The sequence below is a fragment of the Nansenia antarctica genome (assembly GCF_963989245.1).
Source record: "Nansenia antarctica genome assembly, chromosome: 15".
NCBI lineage: Eukaryota > Metazoa > Chordata > Actinopteri > Argentiniformes > Microstomatidae > Nansenia > Nansenia antarctica.
The window spans coordinates 11,503,904-11,525,385 of NC_137685.1; the positions used below are offsets into that span (position 1 = coordinate 11,503,904).

Consider the following 21,482-nt stretch of genomic DNA (forward strand, 5'->3'; position numbering starts at 1 on the left):
GCACACACGCGCGCGCACACACACACACACACACACACACACACACACACACACACACACACACACACAATATTCCAATACACTGGAGATATTCAAATAGATACAAGAGATATCGATAGACAATTGAAGGATGGAGTGATCATGATGTACTATGGTAGAGGTAGAGTAAAAGAATATATATTTAAAAACAAGTAGAGAGGGATGGAGGTATGACTGAAGGAAGGTTGTAGAGAATACAGAGAGGTGTACTTGTGGTACAGGAGGGTTGTAGAGAGAAAACAGAGAGGTGTACTTGTGGTAGAGGAAGGTTCCAGCAGCTGACGCCAGGCCTCGGTGACAAGCAAACACCAGAGGGTACACATTGTTTCTCTCCTCATCTGTCAGCCCCTCCTCTGTCCCCCTACACACACACACACACACACACACACACACACACACACACACACACACACACACACACACACACAAACACACACACACACACACATAACAGGTCAGCAGCCATGCACATACACACAAACAAACAACCAAGAAATTCCCATACCAGGACATATTTGCTTACGTTCACATGCACACACGCGCGCGCACGCACACACGCACGCACGCACACACACACACGCGCGCGCGCACACACTCACTGTTGGATGAGCAGCAGCAGCTGGATGGTTTTCATCGCCACGCCTGGGTCCTTGTCCAACACCATGCTGACTATCCTATTCTACACACACACACACACACACACACACACACACACACACACACACACACACACACACACACACACACACACACACACACACACACACAAAGGGAAGGAGCAATTCCACTAAGCCCAAGAGTAAACCCAAACTTATCTCAGGCAACACATGGGGCTTAAAAGGTTTATGTGAAGCCATTTCTCATTTGCTTGTGAAGAGATTACTAGTCACCTATTCTTGATAAATAATCAGAGAAAAATAATGAAAATTCAGAGAGAAAGAAAGAGAGAGACCCAGAGAAAGAGAGACACCCAAAGAGAGAGAGAGAGAGAGAGAGAGAGAGAAAGACAGAGAAAGAAAGAGACCCAGAGAAAGAGAGAGACCCAGAGAGAGAGAAAAAGAGAGAGAGAGAAAAAGAGAGAGAGACCCAGAGAAAGAGAACAGCACAGAAAGAAAGTGTACATAAAGGTCTTTTGAACGAGACATACTTTGAACCTGTTGGTGAACAGCTCCAGGCGCCCAATGAAGTCCTTCTCCTGGTAGAGACGCTGCAGGGCAAGCACACACTGCAGACGCACTGAGCTTTGCTGCAGGACACACACACACACACACACACACACACACACACACACACACACACACACACACACACACACACGCGCGATCAGAAATAGGTCTACTGTCTAATAATAATAATAATAATAATAATAATACATTAGACTTATATAGCGCTTTTCTAGACACTCAAAGACGCTGAAAAGATCGAGTAGTAATAATAGAAAGAAACCAAAAATAAATAAAAGAAAGTATAGGGGTCTAATACATTTTTAGATTACTAAATCTAAATCTAAGTTTCTTTGTAGGACAATCTACTCTGCAATTACACCTAGATTTCGGGCGGAGAAGCGGCGAACAAGCAACGCCAGCGTCCTCTCTCAACCGGCATTTTTTGAAAAGCTCAAATTTGTAAATAAACATCATCATCATCGACCCCCTAAAGAGTAGTTGGGCTTTTTCATCAGTAGATGTGTAAATGAACCTTACTAGGTCTAGGTCTATGTGTGAGGGGCGAGCCATAATGAACTTTATGAGCTAGCCTTTGTTTGAAAAAAGGGTTAGGTGTCAGTGTGTGTGTGTGTGTGTTGAAACCTTGTCATTCAGGGTCCAGCCCAGGTATTTGAGGTAACCGTCGTTGAGGAAGTCCTCGGGGTCCTCCCTCATCCACACTCCCATCTCCTCGATACACGCGGCTCGGATCTCTGGCACGCAGTCCCGGTAACGGTGCACAAACACACCGTTGAAGGTACTGTTCATTATCGCCGACAGCTCCCCAATATGCTCCTGCAGCTACACACACACACACACACACACACACGCACGCACGCACAGGCACACTCACACGTTGAGATTTTGGCATGTTAAGTCATGAGGCGTTAACAAAATGTGTTTCCTTTACCTACATAATTGGCAAGAGGAGGCACAGAACAGAACAGATGGATTTTCACACTCAGCTCAAATCCCTAAAAAGGGATTCCCTATGACTGTGTGTCTGTGTGTGTGTGTGGGCGTATTGTACCTCTCTGATGGTCGCCTGTAGCTCCTCCAGCCTCTCCTCGGCCCTGTCCTCGGCCCTCTTGCTCTGCTCGACGTCGTAGCGGCGCTGGCTGGTCTTCATCTGGGTAGAGACCACCACCGCCACCTCCACCACCCCCGTCATCAGCTTCATCGCTGGGGGGGTGAGGGGTGACATACTCATAACCATGCTCACACACCGCATGTACTGTATGTGCTACTGTATGTGTGTGGCGAAAGAAGGTGAGTGAAAGTGTGTGTGTGTCCGTATGACACACTTCATTAAAGTGTGTGTGTGTGTGTGTGTGTGTGTGCGTATAACACACTTCATTAAAGTGTGTGTGTGTGTGTGTGCGTGTGTGTGTGTGTGCGCTCCTGAGGCTCACCGAGGAGGGTGCTGGTGTGCCTGAAGGCGCGGACCTGCGAGTCGGACAGCCCCGTGAGCAGAGCCAGCAGGGAGGAGAAGAGGTAGTCGTCGTACAGCAGGCTGTGCTGACAGGAGCGCACCAACACGCGCACAAACTCACACAGCCCGGCCCTGAAGGTCCTCCACTGGGGGCCAGGGGAGCTCAGGGGGTAGTGCACAGACTCCTGACGGCAGACGGGCGTACGACAGGCTGGTCAGATCGAGCATTGTGAGCCGGCCGAGAAGAAGCATTCCCAGCCGTTTCCGATATTCACAATATCAGCACAGCTACCTAGTCACTTTCACTTGTAAAATGTATATTTACACACACACACACACAGAATATTGTACAATTACATTTGATTTTAGACATTTAGCAGATGCCTTTATCCAAAGTGATTTACAACGAGTACAATTTGTCTAAACAAGTGAATCGTCTATCAGTCATCATAAGAAAAACAAGCAGTCACAATGCTAGAAGAAGGAGCATTTTTACATGTTTATTTACAGTAGAGAACTTAATAAGCCTGGATTTTCCTTTAGCGAGGTTGATGAATACCCCCCACCCCCCATGTTCCTTCACCTCGTTGAACTCTTTGGTGAGAGTGCCGATGATCTCTGGGTACTGATCGTTGTCAAACATGGCCCTGCTGACCACACCTGCAGAGAGGGAGGATCTAAGATGACAGACACTTCCCTGCAGTCTGTTCCTTTTCAATCACATACTTGTATTGGACAAGACGACATGAACATAAGACACTACTCACAACAACACTCTAAAATATACAGGTATGTCAACTATTTTCTTTTTTTATTATCTATTTTGAATATTTTAAACCCCCTCTGCTACCAGTAAGAAAACCCTGGGCCCTGGCTTTCTTCAGCCACCCGTTAACTCCTCCTTATAGTGGACTGGTATCGACAGACACAGACACCACAGAGGCTACCTGATGCTAGCATTGTTAGCCCAGCTTAGTAATCAATGGCTTGTAGTGCTGATCGATGCCTTTCCTGGGACCAGGTCAAAAGATAATCTTGTGAACTCTGACCCCAATCACCCCCCTGGCCTCTCCATCTCTCAGACACTCTGGCCGACCCCTGACCTTTGCAGCCGCAGCACCGCACGATGAAGTTGATGAGCTCTAGTTGTCCCGCCTCCCGGTCCTTCTTGTAGCTGGCCAGCCACTCGTCCACCACCGTCTGGAGATTGACATAGAGGACACAGCGAATCAGGGAACGGTATTCAAGGTCGGAGGTGTCATCCTTATGACAGGGGAAACAGAGCTTCAGAACACAACAATGGGTGGGACGGACATGGGCTGTCAATCATTGACTGTGTGACCCAATGGCAGCGTTCCTTCCTCTCTACATCAAAGGGGACAACGTAGGGTTGGATCAGTCAGCTACTGACAGTGCATGATAATCACCTCCATTGTGGGCTTTAAAGGCCTTGTTTCCCCATCATCACTCATCGCCTCTCTCTCTCTCTCTCTCTCTCTCTCTCTCTCTCTCTCTCTCTCTCTCTCTCTCTCTCTCCCCCCACCCCAGCTTCAATCCCTCACTCCTTCTTCCTTCCCTCCCTCTCTCTCTCTCTCTCTCTATATATCCACCCCAGCTTCAATCCCTCACTCCTTCCCTCCCTCCCTCCTTCCCTCCCTCTCTCTCTCTCTATCCACCCCAGCTTCAATCCCTCACTCCTTCCCTCCCTCCCTCTCTCACCACCATTGCACTCTTCCCAGACCGGATGGCCTCATACATATCCCCCGCACTGATGTTCTGGTCCCCGTCCCTCTCCCGCCTGGGGTCGCCTCGCCTGGACGTCCCCAGGGAGGGCTGTGGGGGCTGGGGCGGGCGGGCTGGGGAGCTGGGGCCAGGCTGGGATGCAGCTTTACGCCTTGGTCTCTTGGGTGGCTGGTAAGGGTGTAACGGTACACAAAAATCATGGTTCAGTACGTACCTCGGTTTTTAAGTCATGGTTCGGTATGTTTCCGGTACAACGACTTAAAAAGAAACCCAAAAAAAGAAAATTGTTTGGTTTACAGAACAAACTATGGGTCTTTCTTTCTTAAATAAAAAAAGTCTGTCAATACAGCTGCAACCAGCTGCAATCTACTATTAAAAAGGTATAATTTACTGAAAAGTCAATCAAAATAAATATTCTCATTCACACTTTCAATAAAAAAATCTATTAAGGTGCAGCATTTCGAAAATTAACTACTTGAACTGAATGCTGTTTTGCTATAGACAACGTTTATTAGTAAGATATCTGAGGGAACAACAGTTGAACCTATATGTGATTAGTTGACTTGACTAATGTGTGTGTGTGTGTGTGTGTGTGTGTGTCTGCTGGCCTGACCTGAGGTCCAAGTGCAGTGGTCTGTTTTTTCCGCTTCATGGCTTTCAGCTCGACCTCAAAGTCGCTGCCAGAGTCAGATATGTCCTCCATCTCCTCAAGACTGCACAGAATGGGAAGGAGTTTAGGAACAGATAGGTCGAAAAAAAACAAAAAAACATTCTATGCCTTTTATTATTTATATTTTACCCACTGTGCCTGCCTGTACACTGGGAAATGAACATCCTGACAGGGTTACCTCACCTGTCTACAGGTTACCTCACCTGTCTACAGGTTATCACAGGTTACCTCACCTGTCTACAGGTTACCACAGGTTACCTCACCTGTCTACAGTGTTGGGCACGTTACTTTATCAAAGTAATTAGTTATAGTTACTAGTTACTTATCCCCAAAAGTAACTGAGTTAGTAACTGAATTACTTCATTATAAAAGTAACTAGTTACTAGGGAAAGTAACTATTGCGTTACTTTTTAAAGTAAACATTTAACAATATGAAGTGCTTTTAAATCTTTGTAGTGTAAATTAAATAAATCAAACTGTCACACAACTTCAGACAACTGGTAGACAGACTGTAACTTCAAGTTTTTTCAACACAACAAAAGTAAACAGTAAACAATATGAAGTGCTTTTAAAGTAGTACTGAAAAAATAAGACGTTAATTTCTTGGACAAATCCAACTTTAGCTCCTAAACATTCATTCATTCATTCATTTATCCATCCGTACACTCCTTCCTAACACTCATCCATCCATGCATGCATTCATTCATCCAGCCAACCCAGTCATCTAACATCCTAGCCAATATGAAGTGTTGACACTGAACTATGGTTGGCTTACCATGAAATGTTCCTGGAATTCACATGTGTATGTAAAGAGGTAAACCTTGATAACTTTTGAACCGTACATGATAGAACCATGGGGTTTGGACCATTGTTTTTCTCATGAAATTCTCTGTGAGATGGACATATTTATTTTAATCTAAAGTGAAAGCAAAATTATATGTGTGAACACCCTACATATGAAGTGTTGACACTGAACTATGGTTGGCTTACCATGACATGTTCTCTACCATAGCCAATCATGATCACTTAACTCTACCATAGCCAATCAGGATCACTTAACTCTACCATAGCCAATCATGATCACTTAAGCGATTGTCTCCCCCCTCCCCCAACAAACCAAAGCACCTTTGCAGCTGTGACTGAGGTCGGATGACAATGAGAAGCTTCAGTAGTAACGCGCCGCATTGAATTACCGGTAACGATAACGGCGTTGTAACGATGGAAATAGTAATTCATTAGATTACCCGTTACTGTAAAAAAATAACGCCGTTATTCACATCACTGCCTGTCTACAGGTTACCTCAGGTTACCTCACCTGTCAAGGCTTGATTCATCGTCCATGTTCGTTGGCGGGTCAGCAGCGAACTTCAATTTAACTGAACATAACAGACATTAGAAACGTTAGATAAGCACTGTGGAAATGAAAGTAAATAAGACTTAGTTAGCTATATGTTTAGACGCTTTGGTTAACTATCAAACCTCTAATCTAAGGTAACCGCGGTTACCTCGCTGGTCGCAGCTAGCCAACACACTAACACATGCTTCAGCTAGCTAGCTAAACGTTTAGCTGCGAACTTGAGTTATCTTCAAACTGAACAAGTGGAAATGTTGATTTTCTTCGTAATAATAGTAATACTTTAAAAACGTTGCTTTTAAACGTTTGTTTAGCGACCTACCTGCGAAATTACTACTTGATGTTGTTGACCTCCGTGAATTGAGTTCTTCCTCAGGTTGACAGAGAGACAATGGTTTTAGAGGCGGGAAGATCCGTATTTAAGAGCGCTGGTTCAGACGCTGATTGGCTAAATGTTGATTGGCTAAATATTTGTAATGTCATTATGATTGGTCAGTTGTTAGTTTTCTGCATAGTAACTAAACATCGCCCCCAAGATTTGAAGCCTGAGAGACAGCAATGAAAAAAAGCCGCAATGACTTACTTGCTAAATCAATGCGAGTGGCAGCTTCATCCCATACCGTCATAAAAATATGCCATATAATAATAAATTAATAGATACATTAAGTGAGTAAAGATATCTACAGTATGTTCACAAATTCTGTCACACCGGAGTATTGCAATATTCTATTTCAAAGGCCTAAATATTTCCTCTACTCAATTTCTGTGTCTATCTGATATTAGCCTAATGAAGATACTACTACTACTACAAAAAAAATAATCTTTTTCACTTACTTGGACAAATGTATTTGTTGTAAGTCACTTTGGATAAAGGTGTCTGCTAAATGACAAAAATGTAAATGCTGTAAATGCTTACTTCATAGATTTGGCCTGAACACTGGTGTGGATTACAAATCAGGCACAGAATGCCTAGGGGGTGGTTGCATCTGTTTTCACAGACAGACAGACAGACAGATAGACAGAAACACACACACACACACACACAGCCCCATGGCAAGATCTTGACTAGTAACACTTCTCCTTCGTTCATACCACATTCACACACATACATTATGGTTATATAACGTAACCTAATGTAAAGGATCACAGGCCCCCAGCTCTCTGACCATTGGCATGGTGGGTGTGGGTAGGCGTACTACTGTATGTCAAGCTTGAATATAGTTATGTCACACTAGTTTGTTCTTTCAGTTGAAAGTGTGTGTGTGTGTGTGTGTGTGTCAGTTGAAAGTCCAGGTCTGTTTTGTAGTGGGGGTGGCAGACAGGCCTGCGTGGATGTAAGGATAGACCAATGGGACTGCCACGCTGGGGGAGATGGAGGAGTGGGCCTGCGTCGCACATTTCACATATCTTTTATTTATTTATTTATTTATTTTTGGCCCATGTCTTTCTTTGCAGACCCCCAGTCCACCGGCCACGCAGCCCGCAGATCGACCGGCCCACCGGCAATTCTCCCGGTGCTCCAGATGGCCAGGCCACTACTGTGTCACACTACTCAACACACTACTACATTTACAATATTGATTTTTAGAAAACTGCACCATTACCATTGGGTATCATCATAATACACCTTACTCACAACAGCAATCTGGATTTTGGTACCCCTTATTCTGCCCTGTAGCCTAAGCCTCATTGTTAGTCCTAACAACCAGTATACAAATGTGGAGTATGTTAATACTGTATGTTGAATACAAACAACAAAATTGACCATTATAACTATTGATAAATGCATGAGTTTCTGTGCAGCCAATAGATAGATATTTTGAGTCTGTATTGGCTGATAATATTGGTCTGCAAAATATTTGCTATAGCTTTGGATATTGGACAGGGTTGCATCTTCCAATTTTGAATGAAAATACAACACTGTCTGGGTGGACATTATAAATGGGCATTTGGCCATCAGAGAAGCAAATATTCCATCTTAAATTATTCTTGAGAGATATGCAAGTAAATGTGCCTATGTCAGGATTTAGACAAATCCTAAAATTTCCAAAATCAGCACATTGACATTTTGGGTACATTTTATGTGCAGTAGGTGTAGGACCAGGTTGTGAGGGAGAATGAGTGTAACATAGTGCGGGGGGGGGGGGTCGCTACAAGGCTCAACCCACCCAAACGTGCATCTTACCCACCCAATCAAAAGTGAAGATTGAATTGTTCATATTCCAGGGGCGTGTTTGAATTTTTAAATTCCATATTAGTATTTACTGTAGGTCCATATACTATGTATATCTATTCAGTGCTTAAGCAACGTAAAACCATGAATTGTGCGGTCCTGGCTGTCACCCACCCACCCATACACAAATCAATGTCCCTTCCAAGGTGTGGGTTCTGGCGTCCGGCCACAGGGGGCAGTGTGAGTCTGACGGAGGTGTTATCAGAGTTCTGGTCAAGGCTGGTGCAGCGTGTCTTCTCTCTGGTCAACCCTCAGTACCAGTTCAGGCCACAGGGGGCAGTGTGAGTCTGACGGAGGTGTTATCAGAGTTCTGGTCAAGGCTGGTGCAGCGTGTCTTCTCTCTGGTCAACCCTCAGTACCAGTTCAGTGAGGAGTACCTGGAGTGTGTCAGCAAACACGCAGAACAACTGCAGCCTTTTGGGGACGGGCCCAGAAAGCTGCGTGTACAGGCGAGTGACTGACTTCGAAAACCCTTATCGTTGGGATTTGGTTAGATTCTGTATGTCTGGAAGACCTGCGGGATAGGCGATCACTCCTCGGCCTTCAGTGGTACAGTTTGAAAAGAGTGTTTCAGAGGAATCCAACCATTCTGTTCAACAGGTTCTCATAATGCACATTTCATATTTTCAACAAGCAGCTGATCTCGTCTTTCTCTCTCTCCCTTTCTCCCCTCTCTCCTCTCAGGTGTCCAGGGCATTCATTGCAGCCAGAGCACTGGCTCAAGGCTTGGCCACAGGACGGGACATTGTCAACAAGGCAGCAAAGGTACGTTTGTGTAACAAATGTACTTTAGTTAGCTGTCTGTTTGCTGCATTTACTGCTATTTATTCCTCTCCTCTCCCGTCCTGTCCTCTCCTGTCCTGTTCTCTCCTCTCCTGTCCTCTTCTCTCCTCTCCTCTCCTCTCCTGTCCTCTCCTCCTCCTCCTCTCCTCTCCTCTCCTCTCCTCTCCTGTCCTCTTCTCTCCTCTCCTGTCCTCTTCTCTCACTCCTGTCCTCTCCTCTCCTCCTCTCCTGTCCTCTTCTCTCCTCTCCTCTCCTGTCCTCTCCTCTCCTCCTCTCCTGTCCTCTCCTCTCCTGTCTTCTCCTCCTCCTCTCCTCTCCTGTACTCTTCTCTCCTCTCCTCTCCTGTCCTCTCCTCCTCCTCTCCTCTCCTGTCCTCTTCTCTCCTCTCCTGTCCTCTCCTCCTCCTGTCCTCTTCTCTCCTCTCCTCTCCTCTCCTCTCCTGTCCTCTCCTCTCCTCTCCTCTCCTGTCCTGTCCTCTCCTCTCCTGTCCTCTCCTCCTCCTCTCCTCTTCTCTCCTCTCCTGTCCTCTTCTCTCCTCTCCTGTCCTCTCCTCTCCTGTCCTCTCCTCCTCCTCTCCTCTCCTCTCCTGTCCTCTCCTCTCCTCCTCTCTCCTGTCCTCTCCTCTCCTCCTCCTCTCCTCTCCCGTCCTCTCCTCTCCTCCTCTCTCCTGTCCTCTCCTCTCCTCACCATCTCCATACAGGTAGTAGGACACACCTCCTCCCTCACCACCTCCATACAGGTAGTAGGACACACCCACACTCTCCACTGCTATGCAGCTACACAGCCACACTCTCCACTGCTATGCAGCTACACAGCCACACTCTCCACTGCTATGCAGCTACAGCCACACTCTCCACTGCTATTACGTTGTAATCCATGGAGCAGGGCAGGAACCGTGGTGCAAGGTGTTGGGCTGGAGGTGTCCATGGTGCTGAGTGCCCACTGATGAGCTAAATAAAACATTATATTTCTGATGAGTCAACAGCACTAGGGCTCCTTGCTAGTGCATCCATCCAGTGCGACATGTAGATAGCATATATTTAGAATATGTAAAATGCAAACACCAGAAATGCAAGAAAGTTTATGAGGTATACCAAATGGAATTAATAACAAGTGTTACAACCCTTCTGTCTAGAGTAAAATAAGGGCCTAACAGGGTAGAGTGCAGAATGTACAGGTGTGTTGCAACACAAATGCCAAAAAAAGTGTACAAGGGATCAAATCAATTCAAGTTTTATTTGTATCTCACCATTATATGGTCGAAATTTTGAGCAAAGAACAGAAAAGGAAGCTGAAAGACCATAGAGACAATGTTGAAAGAGCACTTGCGATAAAGTGCAAACAGCAATGATGTCTTGATTGAAGCGCATTGAGTCGCATCTTGTGAGATGCGCTATAGCTGCTTCTCACTGTTGAGACAAAATGTTATAAAGAAGTGATTAATAAATAATTTAAGAAACTCACATTCATCAGTGGTTGCAAACTGTCATGGAAATTGTATTAGCACTCTCCTCATGTTTCCAGCTTACCTCAAGTCATACTGTGGTCCACATGTATACATTTCCATGGCTTTCTCATTGGAAACACAGTTTACAGCTGCAATGGCGTGGACTGTTGCCTGTGTCATGAAGTGTCTTGTTTTCTTAATACTTACAATGCTGAAGTCAAAGGTAGCCTCCATGGCGAAATACCAGGCATACTGTAATGAGAAAAGACACAAAGACAAGATTACCATGTGACAGCTTATAACTCAGTGAGAAGGTAGTCACACACATCCAATGAAATGTACATGGCTGATAACTCCATAGGAAAGTGATATGAGAGGTCTGCACACATGAATGTTCCTTAATACCTTTTATTGCACACCTTTTTATTTGCAAATGCACAAACAGAATGTTGGTCAGATCTAAGTGGTGGTCAGTTATTGTTACATACATTTACAATTTTTTTTGATGGTTTTAAGGAACAATCAAGTGTGCCATATCACTTGGTGGCATTACCATAACTCACCATTATCATGAAGACACTACAGTCATTGCCACTGGTCTGCCTCGGAAGCCCCTGTACGAAGAAAAGTTACAGTTAGAGAATAGTAGGTAATTATGACTATAGCTATAATATGATAGTAACATTCAAACAATACCTCCAAATCCAGACCAGTCTTCTCTGTCCAGGATCCCGCAACAATTTTCTCAGCAACACCCCTGGGCAACCAAGAATAAAACTAAGTCAAACAAAGAAGTACACACCTCCTACAGGAGAGAAAAAAGGAACAACATTCGTACCACTGCTGCTTCAGAACCACTTCACACCATGCAAGTCGGTCGATCATGCTTATTTGCAAAAGTTCAATGAGGAGGATTTCTCAGTGTCTCTCTTTCCTTGTGTTGGAAATGTGTCTATTTAAGTCCACTCCAGCTTTCGGGAAGCCAATCCTTTCTGAATGTTGGACAAACAATCAGTACATAATGCATGCATTGCCACAATGCCTCCTGATTGAACACAAGTCTTTAGAAATGGCAGTAACATTAGACAGGTCAGGGGACCGCCAGGACACACATTATAGGCAGGTCAGGGGACCGCCAGGACAAACATCATAGGCAGGTCAGGGGACCGCCAGGACAAAGTTCATAGGCAGGTCAGGGGAACATGACTGCCAGAGCAAAAAATATTTGGGGCAACCTTAATAGTGTTCTGTAGGCTTCAGAGGTGAATCCCCTTGGAGTTTTGAAATACTGCGAATCTAGAAAGAAAATGTCTTTCTGGTGTGGCCTCATTACCTACAGGGAATAACGCATTCTGGACAATAAGCAAAAAGGACACTGGGGGTAATACAATAGACACAAACTCACAAGCAAATGGCATATGAAGGTTAAAGCTGAGAAATGCTCAACTACATTGTATGTCTTTATAATCTACTACTGTGGATGTCATATGTTGCATATAAAGTTATGCTCTGTATATATATATATATATATATGGGTATAGTACACTTACACACAGGACAAAGTGGCCTGGAACCCACAGTGGAAGGATAAGGGCATCCTTCTGATCAGCATGTTCCTGTTCAAAACCATGTACTGCATTTATCATTTCTGTCCAACACTTAACTGGGGTGTGCATGATTATGAATTACATGATAATTTGATGAAGTCTTTTCTCATACATGTAGTGGTTTTTTTGGTTTAGTGTTAGGAAACCATTTAATTTACCTTGATGAAATCAAGTAAAAAAAAAAAAAAGAAGGTATTAGGACCAACACAGCTTATGTGCTGATGTCCCATGAAGGGCATGCCAATTGTAATGCTGGATACAATGTTGTCTACATAGCTGTTTATCTTATTCAAATACCGGCTCAATCATTTGACTTACTGGGAAATGGCTCATGGGATCACAGTTGTGGGGCTGGACCCACGTTGCGGTTACATGAAGGTCAGCAATGAAAACCTCTTTTCCCTGTAGAATTTAAGTGCATCTAAAATTAGTCAATGCTAGAAAATGGTACGTAAAACATATGGCTGAGTTCCAGCTATCTATTAAAATCACAACAAGGCATATAAGCCACAACATTACCTTTTCATCCAGTCATTTCAACAATCAACTATCCTTAGTATAAACATTTCTTGCATAAATGATTTGAAAAAAACATACCTTCATAGTAGCCATTTGGTGAATCAGCCTGAGGCAAGCGTTTCCTGCTAAAATAACACAAATTCTGTCTGTGACCAAATATATATGGGCCTAACTGTAGAATCCATTGCTGGGAAAATTTGGTTTCCATCGTCGTAAGGCGATGACGTAGTCTATGCAAATATGCAGGCGCGGTATGATGACGCGCTCCAACCACTCCAACCAAATATGGTCCATCAAGCTTCCGGGTGATAGATTTGATGTCTGCAGCTGGACCCTTCTCTTCAAAACAAACAACTAAACAGGCTTTGTGCGAGAGATCACCTATTATTATCCCCCTGTAACTGTCATCTATAAACACTTAGGGTGTCTCCCCTTCAGCCACAGCGACCATGTCATTACTGGACTCAGATGACAATTACGACTTCGTGTTTAAGATCGTGTTGGTGGGAGATGTCGGTGTGGGTAAGACGTGTGTGGTCCAGCGCTTCAAGACGGGCATCTTTATCGAGAGACAAGGGAACACCATCGGCGTGGACTTCACCATGAAGACCATAGACATCCAAGGCAAGCGAGTGACGGTTAGTATTAGTAAAGCTTGTGTCATGTCGTGACGTTAGAATTATAAGGTTCTATCTCCATTTTTGTCAAAATTGAGTTTTTTTACATAATCTGATCCATTAGGTGTTTATTAATGTCTGTGTGGTGTTATTTTTAAAATGTTGAGATTTTTGAGTTAGTAATTCATAAAATACAAAGGTTCCATCTCCCTAAAACATAATGGAATGTAAAAACTCCTGGTGAGCCCTGGGTCCTCTTGCCCCAGACTGGGGCTCACACTGGGGCTCCTGGTGTGCCCTGGGTCCTCCTGCCCCAGACTGGGGCTCACACTGGGGCTCCTGGTGTGCCCTGGGTCCTCCTGCCCCAGACTGGGGCTCACACTGGGGCTCCTGGTGTGCCCTGGGTCCTCCTGCCCCAGACTGGGGCTCACACTGGGGCTCCTGGTGTGCCCTGGGTCCTCCTGCCCCAGACTGGGGCTCACACTGGGGCACCTGGTGAGCCCTGGGTCCTCCTGCCCCAGACTGGGGCTCACACTGGGGCTCCTGGTGTGCCCTGGGTCCTCCTGCCCCAGACTGGGGCTCACACTGGGGCACCTGGTGAGCCCTGGGTCCTCCTGCCCCAGACTGGGGCTCACACTGGGTCTCCTGGTGATTGGCTCTAGTTCCTCTTGCCACAGAAGGGGGCGCCATTCCTGCTCACAGTGCTGCTGCTCAGGGGGAACCTCCTCTTCAGAGACAAGCAGAGACCGCTGCTGGTGGTCTGGAGGGAAGGAGAGAGAATGAAAGAAATAAGTAAATCAACGCCAGATGTGTAAAATCCTATTCTAAACACACTCTTTCCTGTGCCTTTCAAATTGAACTGATATGACAACAGACAGCAGTAACAGCAGTCTAAAAGAAACTACAAACCTATGCTATGAAGTTTTATCTCAGGAATACAAAGATTCAGTTTCCTGAATCCCTGACTGCTTCTTCTTCTTCTCTTCTTCTTTGGACGGGATGTTTCTTCCTGGTACTCAGCTACAGTTTGGATGTGAAGATGTGAGGGCTGAGGCGGGTCAGTATAACCACTTATCACACAGGAGGAGTGGAGCCAGTATTTGGTATCAGACTCCAGCCCTTGAAGCTGCTCTTCATTCTGTCTAGTCCTGAACTCCTGTTCCTCTTTAACATGTTTGGGCTCTGAATCCTCCTGCTTTATAGGGGTGCTCCTGGTTGGCTCTGGGTCCTCCTGCCCCAGACTGGGGCTCCTGGTTGGCTCTGGGTCCACCTGCCCCAGACTGGGGCTCCTGGTTGGCTCTGGGTCCACCTGCCCCAGACTGGGGCCCCTGGCTGGCTCTGGGTCCTCCTGCCCCAGACTGGGGCTCCTGGTTGGCTCTGGGTCCTCCTGCCCCAGGCTGGGGCTCCTGGTTGGCTCTGGGTCCTCCTGCCCCAGACTGGGGCTCCTGGTTGGCTCTGGGTCCTCCTGCCCCAGGCTGGGGCTCCTGGTTGGCTCTGGGTCCTCCTGCTTTATAGGGGGGCTCCTGGTTGGCTCTGGGTCCTCCTGCCCCAGACTTGGGCTCCTGGCTGGCTCTGGGTCCTCCTGCCAGAGGGACTCTGTCAATAATACATCAGGAAAAATGCATCACATGACCATCACATAAACATCACATAAACATCACATAAACATCACATAAACATCACATAAACATCACATAAACATCACATAACCATCTCCAGCCATCATTGGTTACACATCGATACTCCCTTATGCCAGCTCCATTACCAATGCTAGTGTTTGTTTTTTTCTTCTACAGAGTCCCTCTACTTATCCTAGCCTATGATGTCAATTACTTACACATTCTGTGGTCCTCTGATGTATTATACATGTTTTGTACCCAATAGACTAGCCTTCTAAAGCACATTTTAATCAACTAATTGTTCACTTTCTCAATGCAAACATCAGATGCATCACTAAATATCAACAGATAAATTTAGACAAAAGTTAAAGTAACAGTTTAAAACTAATTTCACTATGATTTATTCCACTCTAGCATTGTGTTACTATGACAATGAAAGTGCTAAAGTACATTACAGCATAACATATTGACTTTTAGGAAAGACACACACCTTTCGTTGAGACACACTTAATAGCCTACAGCCCAATATATAAGTAGCCAGCTCACACTGTAAAGGTCTTTATGGTCAGGGGTTTCACCCAGCGGAAACATGTAAAACTATTTTTGAACAAACTCTGCGGATTTCATTACTATATACTACATGTATATAATTCGATAATTTTATCTCCGATTTTCTTTCTTTCTTTCATGCCTCTTATATTTTTATATTCTATTCTTATATGCACCCTAAATGGTGCCCCCCCCCCCTCCATCTCTTGTATCTTATATCTTGTACTATATGGACGGTCCTGAGTGTTTTCCACTCACCTTCATTGACACTAGGGCTGTTACGATTATTCGACGTCGTCGACGTCATCGACTACGTCAATACGTCGGTTAGCGTAATATGCGTCGGTTAGTCGTAAATAAACAAAATGGCGATTTTTTTTTTTTTTTTTTTTAAACCTTTATTTTACCAGGCGAGACAATTAAGTGTATGAGTGAAAAATGGATAGCTACTAGCTAATGTTACACAAGCAATGTAGCTCACCACAGTTCGTATGTCTTGTCTTCTGGTGTTAGTAACGTTAGCTATGTAGCTGGCTAGCTACGGTAGCCTATTGTCATTGTGGTGCGAGCACCTACTGTACGTTATCTAGCTCGTAGCTCGCATGCTACGTTAGCATCAATTTAGCTAATCATAACATAGCAGCGAGAGTAACGTTAGCTAGCTATGTGTTGTGGTGATGGACAGACTTCTAAATGGCCATGTTGGCATTCAAGTTGGCTAAACATAGCAGTGAGGTGGAGACAAATACGTTTTTTTTTTTTTTTTTTTTTTACAGTACAAAAATTATCGTTAGACTTATCGATAAATTAGTCGTTAGACTAACCGAATAATCGATAAAATAATCGCTAGATTAATCGTTAGAAAAATAGTCGTTTGGGACAGCACTAATTGACACACACCACAGTTGTTTCTGTCGGCTATAGCCCACACTGCACAACTATGGGCAGGATTGGACCTCACAAATCTGTGTTGTTGTTGTTGTGGTTGTTGTTTCTATCCAATATGCTAATACTGGGAGTTAGACCCAGCAATACTCCGTAATGCATACATGTAACAAGGGTAGGCGCAATAAGCCACGGCTTCAGCCTACACCTTTTTGGTCCTGATGTTATAAATTGTGAGTATGTACATTTTCTTATATCTGTATTGTGAATTGTATAGGGGACCAAAATAAACATTCTCAATCAATCAATCAATAATTCAACACCAATATCCATTAATTTCTGGTGGGATATTTTTCAAAGTGCGCTTGGACGCGGTGGCCGTCAGCTAGGGCTGCACGATTTGGGGAAAAAATCGAATTGCGATTATTTGGACAGATATCGCGATTGCGATTAATTTGCGATTATTTATTTTTTAAATAGCAAAAAAAAAAGGGAGTTTTTGTAAAGTGTGGCCATATCTCCGGCTAGGAAGGTCGTATCAACGTGCAGTTTGTTTGTACGTCTTCAGGGGACTTAGAGGCTCCCTCCTCTAGCACCCCCACAGCCCGAGCTACGAGTGAAAGAACTAAACTTACATTGGGTTGCTTTAAAGTTGGGTTGCTTTAAAATCAAGCTTCAGATTAAAACATGTGATGGAGCATTACTAACCTGACTCAGGTGGTTTGTTTCACACAACCATCTAGGAAAGCTTAATTGGAAGCTGTTTGGAAAAGGGCAGGTACTTTCAAAAAATACTTGGCAGGTGATTGAATGAATCTGTCTATCACCTATTTTCAGAGAGCATTACCACATGATACCATCAAACTATTAACTGCTCTAATTCTAATGCAAGGATGAGAACTTAAAAGATATGAATTGTATATCTCATCTAGACAGGTGGCTACTTTCTAAAATGATCCAGCTATTAAAATGATCATTTGGGGATACACTGTGACTATAACTGAAAGGACCACATCTAGATGACTCGGTCAACAGTCGAACTGATGAATGATAGAATGGTGGTCTCTGACTATGGAGCACAGACACACGTCACCTTGACTTAGGAATCTGTGACATACTTCAGCCCAAGGCTAGGCTAGGCTAACCTCTGGTCTTTAAAGCCGGCTGGTATGAACGAATGGTATGAGGTTATGCATACAGGACACATTCATGTTTGACAACAGAACAGTTAACTTCCATGTATCCATAAGCCTGCTATACTATATAAACACCAACCCGCAGGTTGCTGAGACTGTCAACTCTGTGTCTGTACTTTAACGCCGGGTTAGCATGAGTAGCTAAGCTAAGCTACCGTCTCGAAGACTACAAGTTAGCTAAGCTAAGTTTAAGGCTGGACTAACAGCACCGACATGCACTTGGCTGGTACAGTTAGTATAGTGAAATTGTACACTTACCTGTCGCAATTATAACATACTAACGTTTATCATACGTCCAGTAAGCCAAGTGGTGTCTAATTGTCTCCGTTACGTTAGCCCAAAGTCTCATAATAATTGGACTGACTGTCGTGACACAACCTATGCCTGCGTTAGTAAATTCGCTCTGAGAGCGCCGGGTTCAAAGTCATAAAGAGACCAAGTAATTTGATTGGACAAGAGGCATTCCATGAGTGCTGATCAAATTTCCAAAAGAGGTTTTAATCTCAATGTGACTTCCTGGTCAAATAAAGGTTTAAAAAAAAAAAAATCGCAGGCAAATCGCAGGCTTTGCGATTAGCTAATCGCATCATTTCAAATCGCGATTTCGATTTAAAATCGATTAATCGTGCAGCCCTACCGTCAGCTGACCCAGGCGACATCGAACAGTGTGATACTTTGACCTTTGCTGTTTGCGGTTGGCTAGACAACAAACATGTTTACTCAAACTTTGGTTTTAGGGAGTCTGCAGAATATTTTCTACGTCATTTTTGACACTTTCTTTTTGTATTGTCCAATGTTTACACTACAGATAAGAATAACATGAACTGTGATTCATTTAATATATTCTTAATTTTTTAATTTTGAAGAAAATAAAAAGGTAAGGCTACAGCATCAATATCAGTGAATAGGTCACGTACCGTTGCCTTTATTTAACTGTGACAATACTGTACATATGTGAAACATATGCGACACTTGATTCTGATATAATCAAATAATGTTTAATAAAAATTAGACCGAACATTAAATCGCTATATTATACACTCACACACATGGGCGGATTAACGCATAGGCTTACCTAGGCTGCAGCCTAGGGCCACCACCACTAGGGGGCCACGGCGGCCACCTAACATTGGATACAAACAAATAAAAAATAAAAATAAAATAAATTTAAAAATCCTGAGGCCCCCCTACAAAACAGCGAGGCAGTTTTAATTAATTCCTGAGGCAACTTTATGCCCGTGGAATCCAGGTTTTCTATAACCAGTTTGATTCGAGAGAAGAAATCTCGCGCATCTCATCTCACCAGTTTACGTTACTGAGTCACGCAGGACGTAGGCTACGCATAGCCTAGGCTAAATTCGTAAGAGAAAGCTGCAAAAATTAAGCGGACCCACATTAGTGGGGCCAAAAAACGAAAAGAACAAATGAAAAACGAACTAAATATAGCGTTGGTCAAGATTTTTTTTTTTTTTTTTTTATAATCTGCGACGACCAATGTTGAGAGTGAGAGCCACGAAGCAGTTAGCACTGGGTCGGGTGTCGCTAGCAGCACTGAGGCGAACATGGGGGACAGCAACAGAGAGACAGACAACAGGACAGCAACAGAGAGACAGACAACAGGAGAGGAGAGCAACAGAGAGACAGACAACAGGAGAGGAGAGCAACAGAGAGACAGACAACAGGACAGTAACAGAGAGACAGGCAACAGGAGAGGAGAGCAACAGAGAGACAGACAACAGGAGAGGAGAGCAACAGAGAGACAGACAACAGGACAGCAACAGAGAGACAGACAACAGGACTAGGGATGGGACGATTATCGTTTTTATCGTTAATCGCGATAAAAACACCCGCGATAACTTAATCGTGGATAATTTTAATTATTTGAATAATCGTCATAATCGTATGTTATGAATAAACTGTGTTTAACAAATGTCTGGCGCTATTTTTCAGCCTAGGCTACATTACTTTTGCAGTCAAGTTAGCGACTGTTACTGTAATATAATTGCGTTTCCTCACATGAGCCGCGCTTGAATATCCTCACAGAATTTGTCTCGCGCTATTGTTCAGCCTGCACGGGTAACGTTACTGTCAAGTCAGCCTTGTCAGTCAGTCACTAGGTAACGTATGCTAGCCTACTCACCATGGCTGGTGAAAAACTTTAGACAGGATACTGTCATTGGCCTTCCTTGTTATTACCAGGCAGTGACAGTCTATGGCTGCAAAAGGCACGGTCGCTCCTAAGCTTTAGCAAATATATTGTGGTTTACTTAATACTGTTCAGCACTTGAGGTTACATGCAATGCATGACTTGTGCTATAGGCTAAATACAATTATTAAAGCGGCAAGTAGCAAGTGTGCGCATCAAAGGCATTAGGCACGTAACATCCATACTGTATAAACACATGACAATCGTCGGTTATTTCCCGAACCCCCTGCGAGGACCCGGGGAACAACGGTACGCTCCCCGCGGCTGCTATCAGACTGGCCGAGGTAGTGAGTGTTGAGGGAGAGAGGAGACGGCAACCCTCGCTCGCCATAGACTGTATCCCTACTCGTCTCTCCTGAGCTCGGTTGTAACGTGAACCGTGGAACACAGGATATGTTAGATGCTTTACAGTAATTCCCCAAATGACCAGAAAAGGAAGTTAGATTTGTCACTGGTCGCTTTTGACTAATTAAGTCGCCAAGGGGCTCTGGAAGTTGGCAACACTGGGAGTGCGTTCTTTAAACTTCCTTGGGTACGTTAATGAAAGGTGCTGATTGGCCGAAAAGGAATTGCTCTTTCTTAAGGACCCGGATTATGGCCAGAGATATGTGCCACTAGAATCTGAATTTGAATTACTGACTTAAAATGTCCTAAAAATACAACAAAATCTAAGTTAAAGTGATTACAGTGTGTTTTATTGGCATAAAAATAAAATAAAATAAATATATATATATTTTATTCTCGCGATAATATCGTGGATCGCGATTATTTTGCCCACGATAATCGTGACATGACATTTTCTAATCGTCCCACCCCTAAACAGGACAGCAACAGAGAGACAGACAACAGGACAGCAACAGAGAGACAGACAACAGGAGAGGACAGCAACAGAGAGACAGACAACAGGAGAGCAACAGAGAGACAGACAACAGGACAGTAACAGAGAGACAGACAACAGGACAGTAACAGAGAGACAGACAACAGGAGAGGAGAGCAACAGAGAGACAGACAACAGGACAGCAACAGAGAGACAGACAACAGGACTAGGGATGGACGGTTTCCAATTATTGAAACCGAAAAACCGTCAGAGAGTAAAACCGCGGTTTTCCGGTTAACCGAAAAATACAGTAAAAAAAAATAATAATAATAATAATATGTAAAAAAAAAAAAAAAAAAAAAGAGCGCCAATTTCAAATAATTGAGCCCTACTGCTACAATACACTCATGTCGAACACCATTAAAACACCGTAAGCACAGTCGCAACACATTTAGGCTACTTAGTTTCACAAATATAAGTGGAAAGGCAGACTTTTGTAAGCTACACCATACATGAAAACACATGAACACTTAACACACCAGCTCCGCTGATCCAGGGTGC

The 21,482-nt window shown here is 44.1% G+C and overlaps 1 protein-coding gene and 2 long non-coding RNA genes across 3 annotated transcripts in view; all 3 read right to left on the reverse strand.

The window, feature by feature from the left end:
* LOC308171108 (cohesin subunit SA-3-like) overlaps positions 1–6,430 on the reverse strand; it is a gene marked incomplete at both ends in the record, with an annotated part of 18,074 nt that extends 11,644 nt beyond the window's left edge. The window contains 11 exons of the mRNA XM_080545979.1: positions 293–400; positions 639–718; positions 1,187–1,285; positions 1,848–2,045; positions 2,275–2,426; positions 2,657–2,861; positions 3,260–3,336; positions 3,780–3,876; positions 4,396–4,587; positions 5,033–5,132; positions 6,405–6,430. Coding sequence (XP_080402105.1) covers positions 293–400; positions 639–718; positions 1,187–1,285; positions 1,848–2,045; positions 2,275–2,426; positions 2,657–2,861; positions 3,260–3,336; positions 3,780–3,876; positions 4,396–4,587; positions 5,033–5,132; positions 6,405–6,430 — 1,334 coding nt within the window. The remainder of the gene's footprint in view (positions 1–292; positions 401–638; positions 719–1,186; positions 1,286–1,847; positions 2,046–2,274; positions 2,427–2,656; positions 2,862–3,259; positions 3,337–3,779; positions 3,877–4,395; positions 4,588–5,032; positions 5,133–6,404) is intronic.
* A 4,294-nt stretch (positions 6,431–10,724) lies between these two features.
* LOC308171066 lies at positions 10,725–11,851 on the reverse strand. Its single transcript, XR_013937818.1, has 4 exons — positions 11,603–11,851; positions 11,470–11,520; positions 10,989–11,158; positions 10,725–10,868 (listed from the first exon to the last, which is right to left on the reverse strand). It is a non-coding gene; the product is annotated as an uncharacterized lncRNA (long non-coding RNA).
* A 309-nt stretch (positions 11,852–12,160) lies between these two features.
* LOC308170831 lies at positions 12,161–13,858 on the reverse strand. Its single transcript, XR_013937803.1, has 3 exons — positions 13,111–13,858; positions 12,832–12,915; positions 12,161–12,522 (listed from the first exon to the last, which is right to left on the reverse strand). It is a non-coding gene; the product is annotated as an uncharacterized lncRNA (long non-coding RNA).
* Between the last annotated feature and the right edge of the window lie 7,624 nt (positions 13,859–21,482).